The sequence below is a fragment of the Anopheles arabiensis genome, chromosome 3 (assembly GCF_016920715.1).
Source record: "Anopheles arabiensis isolate DONGOLA chromosome 3, AaraD3, whole genome shotgun sequence".
Lineage (NCBI taxonomy): Eukaryota > Metazoa > Arthropoda > Insecta > Diptera > Culicidae > Anopheles > Anopheles arabiensis.
In genome coordinates, this window is record NC_053518.1 from 95,592,197 (window position 1) to 95,602,677 (window position 10,481).

General features: G+C 35.0%; 1 protein-coding gene across 1 annotated transcript in view; it reads left to right on the forward strand.

The window, feature by feature from the left end:
* LOC120901261 overlaps positions 1 to 9,790 on the forward strand; it is a 34,304-nt gene extending 24,514 nt beyond the window's left edge. Inside the window, exons 9-14 of the mRNA XM_040308962.1 lie at positions 2,067 to 4,309; positions 5,835 to 5,925; positions 5,993 to 6,560; positions 6,619 to 7,410; positions 7,788 to 7,858; positions 8,560 to 9,790. Of these exons, the coding sequence (XP_040164896.1) occupies positions 2,067 to 4,309; positions 5,835 to 5,925; positions 5,993 to 6,560; positions 6,619 to 7,286 (3,570 nt within the window). The 3' untranslated portion in view covers positions 7,287 to 7,410; positions 7,788 to 7,858; positions 8,560 to 9,790. The remainder of the gene's footprint in view (positions 1 to 2,066; positions 4,310 to 5,834; positions 5,926 to 5,992; positions 6,561 to 6,618; positions 7,411 to 7,787; positions 7,859 to 8,559) is intronic.
* Positions 9,791 to 10,481: the final 691 nt, after the last annotated feature.

The window sequence follows — 10,481 nt, forward strand, 5'->3', positions numbered from 1 at the left end:
TTTCGTGCAATTTTGAAATGTTCGGGTAAGACGGACACCTGATATGGGAAAGATGGACACCATGAAGGCTAAGATGAACACCTTTAGACAACGTTGGAAATTGAAGAGTTTTACAGTATTTTAACAAATTCTATCGCTTTCCACGTCCTGGTACGTTTATAAACCAATTCTTGGCCAGTTGCAACGACGATTCATTCAGCCGTGAATTTAGGAATTGTAAGCGGCGCTCCTAATAGAACGTAGAATGCAGAATCTAAGGCATCTTTTTTAATATCGGACACTAACAGTGGACGTTGCACCAGCTTACAGAACACCAATTTAAATCTTCGCTTTAGGAAATTATTCCGCGGAAAGTCCGCGACCACAGCATATTTGAGGGACTTGTTATTAGGTCCAGCTATTTCTTACATTGAAGTTTGAACTTTTGGATATCTGTAAACCCATAGAATCTCTCATCTATTCCTGAACGATTTGATATCAGTACTTTATCTTTTTTTTATTAAAGTTGTTCAAGTCGTGACAAAATATTGGATTTCGCGAAGAACCTCATCAGCGTTGAGCGAGTATTAGCGTAACGAATGACTGCTATTTTGACCGGTGTTTAATTTCTCGCTTATTTATTACTTTTTCTAGTTGCGTAACGATTTATATCTTCAAAATACACTTATTTAAGGTGTTTAAAGAAATATATTCATCACTAATTGATATCAGAAGTAAATTAACTCGACAAATTCGGTGTCCATCTTTCCCTACGACAAAGTGTCCGTCTTTCCCGCTTTGGTGTCAGGATGTTTAAACCAGCAGAAAACATTTTTTTTAATTCTTTCATTCTCGTTCTTTCGCCAGTTTTTTGTTCAACAATCATGACAAATCGTTCATGTAATAAAATTTTCGAAACTATAAACAATGCAAGTTACAGAGCTTAAGACCCGCAGTAATCAAATTAGATCTACAAAAGTGCGCACGATTGAAAATTTATTTTGTTCGTAAATTGAACCAATTTCGCATATATTACACGAAAAATGTTCTCAATTGTGTTGTTTTACCTTCGGTTTGGATTCTACATTGTTGAATAACTCGAAAATTACCTTTTTCATGCATTTATGAGAAGTGTCCATCTTACCCGCAGTATCCGTCTTTACCTACCTTCCCCTAGCAACGTCTATCGCTAAACTTAAACAATGTTTAATTTAACTGTCGAAATTTTCCCATGGCTTTCTTTCAATTTACTCTAAACGCATCGACCTGTTCTCTTTCAAAGACCTTAGCTAAAACGTAGACGGTTTGACAGATGGAAATGGTCGCCAAAAATTGTCGTGAAACACTTTTTGGGTCGTCTAGAAGCAGTTTTATACGCTTCGTGTATTTGCGACCTTAAGTTAAAATGTATACAGGAGACCCTCGAGATACGACCCGCTCGATTTTAGGTGGTGAAAACGCTCATCGTACGACCAAGGTGGATTAAACAGACGAGACGAATAAAATATAAAATTTTGTCAGCAACGTCGTTCCCTGCCAACTATTGAATATGTGCTTTTTAGTTGGCACGTTTTTCCATACAAAAAAAAACTGAAATTTTTCCCGGCAAGCCATGAGATTTTTGTTTTTTTTTAACCGCTTTATCGAGCGTTCAACTAAAAAGCATGTCAACTAAAAAGCGTTCAACTAATGAATTCTGACTGTATATCAACTCACTTTGATACAAGCATTGAATTTTGACTAATCGAAATTGATTCAAGATTAATCCTGCGGTCTTGGAAGAAATAACAATATTGCTATTATATTGTTATATATATTTGTAGAAGACTTTAATAACAACGTTTTATTTTTGTATGATTTAGAAAATTGTTTTATTTATTGAAATACTTACAAATTTTGTCTACAACTAGAATTTATATTATAGATATTTAGTAATGCAGTTAAATAACATTAGTTTTGCACGATATATTTTTTTTGAAACTCTTCGAATGCAAAGTTTTTTTTTATTGAACAGTTGAATTGAAACCTGATGTTAACAGCATTTTTTTCTGTATTTTGTGCACATGAATTACGCAATCGTATTTTAGCGTGATGAAACCTCGACAACAGCAGCAAATTTTACCTATATCTTTGATCCAACAATCATTGACCGGCAAACTCTTGGTACTGGAATTTCAAGCACTACAACATCCTCGACGTCTTCTTCTCCGTTATCTCAACAACAAGTTAACTCGGCATTGATATCCTCACAATCAAACATTGAAGCAATATCAATAGAAAAATCAGAGCTAGGAAATGAAAATAACGCTGATTTGACATTGCTACCTTTACTTCACGATAAAGATTATATAAACAGTGAGGCCGATCGAAGAAATGACAACCACCAGGGGATTGTAACATATATTTCCACAGTAACTGATGATAGTGCAAATGATAATAATAGCAGTTGCGATGAAAACTCACGCAAAGCTAGTACTGTTAGTACAGATTACACATCGCATGAGAACACGCCGGAAAACACTATTACATCTGGGAGCAACCTAAATATTTTGAATCCTACTTCTAGCATTGGTGAACATGATACTACGAGTACTGTACCAGTAGTATCAGACGAATGTCAATTAACGACACAGTTGATTCCAAATGAAGAATATTTTGCAGTACACGATACCAATGCAATAATGGCTAATCATAACGAACGCTCACAAGAGAGTAATTCTACCTCAGTGCCATTACACCTAACTGCAGCAAGTGATCCAGTTGATGGTGCTTTACTTTCTACAGCCATCAATAATCTTCCCGTAAAGGAATCTTCTAGTCAAAATATGTATCAGCCATTAAAATCAAATATAAACTGTATTGAATCAAATTGTAACAAAGATGAAATGGTTCTTCAAGGTGTCGATGATATGTCAACGCATCTTTCTGATGTATGTAAAGAAGAATCAGTGCTTATCGAACCAAACAAAACGCCCATGGCTACCCCTCAACTGAAAGAACGAAAGTTATCACGTTTTTCTGTAACACCTGTTGTCTTGCCGCGTGTATTAGATGACAGCGAGCATCCAACGAGTTCATTATTAGCTGTGGTGGATTCAGGTACAGCTAATGCATTAGATGAGTGCGAGCATCCAACTAACTCGGTATTAACCGAGGAGGATTCAGATATAGCTAGTACTTTGCAGACTGGGATGGAATCAAAACATGTAGAAGAAGTAGACAACTCTTTGGCAGAACCTACGCAAATAACAACCTCTGTGGAGAACTCCTTACAACATGATTCGCTTGAATATGCTTCGCAAAGTATGACAATCCAACAGTCATTAACTATGGAATACGCGGAATCGATTCCTTCTAATCTCGAAAATTTACTACACGAACAAGAAGTTTTCGTGCAACATCAGTTGACAGATATTGAAAATCATCAAATTCAACATTCTTTTAATGTTCAACCAATCACAGATAATACCGATGAAACTGCGGTTCAACACCAGCAAATGCAACAACAGATGCAATATCACATACATCAGCAGCAACTACAACAATTGTCGATTCAACAACAACAACTGCAACAACAACAACATCAACTGCTACTACAACAACAACAGCTGATTCAACAGAATCAACAAATCAAACCAACAGATCAGATTGGCTTGATATCTGGACAGGTTTCAGCCGATCTAGGGATGTCTAATAGCAATCGAATGCCGGAAACATTGGAACAGCTTAAGATCGGCTTGGAAAACATAACACATGCTCATGTGAATGCGAATAAACCAAGCGTTTCAACTGGTCTATCTTCGCAAACTAGCACTACAGCACTTTCCGCGATGGTTTCTCCGCATACTGTCCCTGGTTCTTTACCCACAGAAACTGAGCACTCGCAGAATTTGCAACAGCAGCAGCAAACGCAGGTGATATTTTATCAATCACAAGAATGTATCATATCGGATCCAGCCGCGGTTCCTTGGGATGAACCAAATGACGCAATCACAGTTAGCGATGTCCCTTCCAAAATTCAAGAATATGTCGTTGAAGGAACAACTTACGCAGCAGTCGTGGCAGGCGAATTTGTGTCGCTATCTGCTCAACAAAAAAACGTACCATCGTTAGATCCATCATCTACCGTTGAATCGGTTGAGCATTCTCAACAATACGCATCGAGACGGACATCTGCTGAACTAAGCAACGTCTCTGCTGTCGTTGATTCGTTGGAGGCAAACACGATACAACAATTATCAGAAGAATCTAATAGTAGCGTTGAATCGAGTATTTCTAATGCCTGCGAAAAACAACTTCCAAACCGCGGAAGTGTAGATCGTATAGACAGGTACATGCAAATACACTGTGCGTAATTAAAATAGCTCTACCATTTTTTTTGCAATAGTTTTAGATTTCCTAGATCTGGTGATACCGTCGTCAACTCGTACGCCTTGTTAATATGCCCGTCATGGGTTCAAGCTCCGAATAGACCGTGCCCCCATACGTAGGACTGACTATCCTGCTATGTGTAATCAGTAAGTCACTGAAAGTAGTGGCACAGACAGGTCTTGACCGATAACGGTTGTTGTACCAAAGAAGAAAAAAATATAGATTTACGTTACCGATTGAGATTTTTTAATTCGAAATGTTAAAATAACCTGTTTCAAACCTTTCAAGCACATTACTTTAATATATTGATGAGATTTTTTTAAATTATGCTCGAAAATTGCCCAAAACAGGTGCGAAATAAAAATAGCTAATTAGACTTTTAATAAATTATTGATTGTAGCATGTCAAACATATATTTTAAGTAAATGATGAACGTTCTAGGAATGAAAATAGATGTCATTGGTAAAAATTAGTTCAATGATTCGTTAATTTATTTGAAATATAAACTATAGCAAGTGATACGCGATCTGTTGCAAATGTTCACAAATAAGGGATTTAGCATGCCTATGCTGTTTGTTTTTATCTATTTTCAAGTATAAAAAAATAAACAAGGGTAACCAAATGATTTTTCATCGGCTGTCAGAGCTGAACAGCATGCTGACCACTTGATAACTGCAATATGTTTGTCAAAAATACAGCCTTAAGTAATCCAATCCATGCTTGCAACATTTGGATACTTTAAAACTGTTTCTAGGTCTATCTCTGTGTCAAACTGTTTCATCTATATAATGTTAAGTGTTTTGGTTCATTTTCCGACATTTTGTGCACTTAAATTCACTCCAATAGCTCCAATTCACTAATTTAAAAAAAAAATATTCCAATATAAAGCACATCACCATGATCGTTCTGCAAAGTTTAAAAATTCAACTTGGCAGGGCTAGCTAAACTGTTCAAACAATGAGGAAAGAAAACGAATTCGAACCCATTACAATGCTACAAGAGTACCCATTGTACACTGTACACAAATTTCAAATCAATAAAAACTTGTATACTACTACTACTGATCGTTTTGCAAGAGCATTGGCTTAACTTAAAAAAAAAAGATGTTTACGTTTATCGCATCAGTAGTGTTGCCACACATGGTAATCATCAAGTTTAAGCTTAATTTCATCCAGAAAGAGAAAATTTTCACAGTCTTTCTTGGTAGTATGTGCTGTTTTCACGCAATGGTGGTATTCTTATTTCGCACCTGTGTTGAGATATATTCCAGCATGATTGAAACATATCTCATCAATGTATTAAAGTAATGTGCTTGAAAGGTGTAACAGTTTAACATGCTGAACTAAAAAAATCTCAATCGGTAAAGTAAATCCACAATTATTGCCAAAATATACGGTAGTGGTTTTTCAATTTCGCGCAGTGTAGTAGTAAATGAAAAATAAAAAATTAAAACGAATTACTACATCGCATCTGTTTGATTTTAGTTCTAGCAATCTGACAACCTTGCAGTTGAAGTTGTCACAGCTGACAGTTTGCGCAGAATCACCAAAGGTCACGGATCAGCATACTTTAACGGTAAACATTGAATACTTTTTGAAGATTTAATAATAGCTTCATTTAAAGAGTTTTTTTTACATTTTAGCAACAAATGCATTCGGTTGTTTGCAGTCCTTCTGATGAATCCAGCAGCACTATTAATATGTCGAATGATGCCAGACCTTTGATAAGAAAAGTGTCGCGTTTCCAGGTTCACACTGTACAAGAATCTCCTTTTTCGGTTGAATTGCCATTGAATACGCAACATGATCTTGTCAGTACTGCGATGTCTGTTGACATCCCTACGAGTACGGCATTCTCATCTCCAACGGATGAAAAATCTTCGCAATACCAACAACAAACGGCAACGGTTGTTTGTGAAATTCCTACTACAAATGATCTTGAAGTGATGTTGAATCAAGTGCTTCCAAAAACTCCAAACATGGAAACAACTGCACCGAATTTCATCAATACGAATTCCTCTCAGGGTAGCATTCAACAAGCAACAACGCCAACATCTTCTTTGCAGTTGGAGCATAGTGTATCACCTTCAACGACTTCAGATACACAAGAGCAGATGATTGAAAATCAACACGCTACCCACGGAATAAGTATACAACATCCATCACACACACAAATACAAGGAGAGGTTGCGACAGGAACAAATTCACATAGTAAGAAAATGTTTATTTACTGGTTTATTTATGTTATTAAAATAGTATTATCTTGCAGCTGGAATACAATCTTCATTAATGGATGGCACTAGTTATACTATCGTGTCTCAACAGCCTCTACAATCTCAAACTCTTACAAGTTCACAATCAGAGCAACCACAACCTTCACCAGAGCCAACATTTAACAATGCCGATATCGGTAATAATTTGATTGCCATTCAAAATCATTTATACGGATTGTCATTAATGCCAAGCTCAAGGCAACAACTACAACTATTATTGCAAAGGCAGCACATCGAACATGAGGAGTTGAAGCTACGCCACTTTTTAGAATTAGAAAAGTTCCTAAAACAGGAAAAAGAGGAAATGAAACCGACGCAGGTCAATGTGTCTTCTGGTCCTCCTGCGACATGTAATTCGCCACCAACAACGAATCCTTCGCCGCATGTTGATCTTCAATCTGAAAATCTGCAAATGATCTCAAATCAATCAGCGCAATCGATTTTCGTAGTACCTATTTCAGCACCCGTTACGATGACGGAAATAACCTCGCCTTCCGCATCTCCTGGTAATCTTGTTGCATTTGATGTAAACTCCATGAGAACACTAGCCATGTCAACAGGATCATCTGGAGCTGGCATCAGTACCGACGCAGACCTGCAAGAAACAATTCTAACATCGAATGCGTCCAATACTATGGATTCGATCACTATTTTACAACAGTAGTAACAACTGCAACATCTCCAGCATCAGGCAGAACCTCAATTGCAATAGCAACAACTGCAACTGTGAACCGTTTCAACAACATTAGTGTTCCCATGGCATTTTGCCTTCGTAAATAAATCCCAATGTAAGTATATAATTTTACACCGGCCTTGCATTTTTGGAGTTCGCTCAAATTCGACATAAGCGTAATTAACATGGAAACAAATAATCGAAACATATTTTAAATCATTTTCGAAACATGTGTGGTGTATCACCAATGTTGGACTTTATTGAGTGTATCAGTAAAAGTTTATTTAAAGAAAGTTATTTTAATAAATTACTAATGTGTTTTACTGTTATTGTTGCTATCTCTAGAACATTTTTACATTGATGCATTAATTTCGTTCCACATCCATCCATCAAATGTTACCCTATTGAAACATGAAAATTTTTAAAGCTTCCATTAAAAAGTGATGTTCTTAACAATATTTATTTTATTTAATCTCTTTTCTTAAAATCCAGGTTGTCTTAAAATGTGTATCAAATGTACCAAAACAAAAAAAAACTCAGTAATTGCTAAAATCGAGAAAAAGGTATAAATATAAATTAAACATAATAACATATATAAATATATATACAGTGAACCCTCTCTTATTTGAGAGGCGATGGGACTGTCGAATGAGAGGGGTTTTCAAATTACAGAGGTGGAAAGTGAATGAAAGGTTCATCCAAACAAGAAAGAGACAGAACATTTAGTATGCAGCCTTAACTGTTGCTATAGGAAACTCCGAACAGGATTGCCAATTTGAGCATACATCATTCAATAACCATGGCAACACCATACACAAATAAGAGGGACACAAATTTCAGAGGTTTTCCAAATTAGAGGAACAAAAATGTACTGGAAATCAAGGGACTGTGCAAAATGTTCAAATAAGAGAGGTTTTTCAAATTGGAGAGGTGTCAAATAAGAGAGGGTTCACTATATATATATATATATATATATATATATATATATATATATATATATATATATATATATATATATATATATATATATATATATATATATATATATATATATATATATATATATATATATATATATATATATATATATATATATATATATATATATATATATATATATATATATATATATATATGCATTAGTTTGCTTATATAATTCAAATATTTTGTTTAAATATGATTAAGCCATTCTTACAACTAAACGTTACTTAGTTAACGGTACGGTACATTTTTGTTTTATTTCCTTTTGCTTTCATTTGGGAAGAAAATACGTTAATAACTACGAAATGTTAATTTAACATTATTTACGTGGTAGAGTGAAAGTGTTAATATCGAAATATATTGCTATGTGAAATATTGTATAAGAAGTGGAATATAAATTCCTGCAGATTGTATATAACTTACTTAAAACAGTGAGTTAAGCTATATCATAAAAAATAAACTGTAGAATGATTGTATAATTGTTCTTAATGACGGCAGTTGATACCGTCCCACGATTAAGAGAGGTATACATTGAACAAATCTGATTTTTTGGATAGTTGCATCCATTAATTTTTGAAAAAGTAGATGAATTTAATGCCAATCTACGATAACATCGAAAATGATAATTTTCGTGGGCTTAAGTTATTAACAAAAAATGGCATTAGCCCTTCGTGTAACAAAGTTCTTGGAGCCACTATGTTGGGTGGTTAAAAATATTATCGGTTCAATATAACATGTTGCAAATATTACTTTCAGTGTGGCATGAGTAGACAAAGAATAAAATAACCACTTGAAGGTTCAGCATCCGAATATATGAAAAATCATGTGGCACATGTTCTGAGGTCGAGTTTATGAATCTGCAATTAGGAATTGCTGTGAAAAGAATTGAGCACTAAAAGACGTGTATCATACGTGTAAATAAAAGAGGCAAATGAGGCCAATCGGCTCAAGGTCTCTATAAAAATAAACAAACAAAAAATACGTGTAAATAAATAGCTGATGGCATAATAATTTGAGCCGTTACTAACCGCAGTTGATAGATAGGCTTGCATTAAATATTATTATATTATGTTGTTTTCATGAATGTTTCATTATGAGTGTAATATGAATATCAACCCCTACTGAACTTTAAAAAAAATCCGGACAATTTGCATTCTGAACGTGTTCCTAAGCTTGATAGCATATCTGATCATAACCTAAGTTCTGATCATAAGCTTGGGTTAGCATCTACCGAAACTGTAGAGATTCAATGAAAGGGTATAGATTTATATAAAAGTATAGACATAATATTGAATTCTGATAAAGAATTATAAATAATGTCTGGTATCCGAAATTATTGAGATGTAAAAAATGCACTACAATTTTAATAACAATATTTATCTCTACCGACACCCAGAACGGCCTATGCGAAGCGACTATTGGCATCTGATTACTATTAAAAACTACTTGAAAGTTAGAATCGATTTTAAAGCTGTGAAAATTAATAAATCGCCTTTATAGATGTACAGACTGAATTCATTATTCATTTGTAATTCATTTCATTTGTTATATATTGTAAACTAAGGTTTTATTTGTACTAGGAGTTTTGTACGGAGCAAGGTTTTTCCGACTTGTTTATTTGTGATTCCGTTTTCGAATGACAGACGTTGTCATATCCTTTTGACAGTTAAGGATAAGGTATACATACATTTTGAGGTGAGGTTGACCAAGGTTCATATTTATGATACGTCTACAATATATATAAAATTCGTTTTTATTATTCAACATAGTTCCCTTCAAGAGCGATACAACGATCCTTCCAATTTTTTGATACCATTTTGGTAGTACTCCTTCGGTTTTGCCTCAAAATAGGCCTCAGTTTCGGCGACCACCTCTTCATTGCAGCCAAATTTTTTCCCTGCGAGCATCCTTTTGAGGTCTGAGAACAAGAAAAAGTCGCTGGGGGCCAGATCTGGAGAATACGGTGGGTGGGGAAGCAATTCGAAGCCCAATTCATGAATTTTTGCCATCGTTCTCAATGACTTGTGGCACGGTGCGTTGTCTTGGTGGAACAACAAAATAACAAAAGTTGCTTGACAAAAGACGCTCTGTCTCACAAACTAATTGACATACAGACGTCAAATTTTGACACGAATCATTTGAAGGTTGGTACTATATAAAAATAAAATTCATTTAATACTAGCGGTGCCATCTATGTGTCAGACC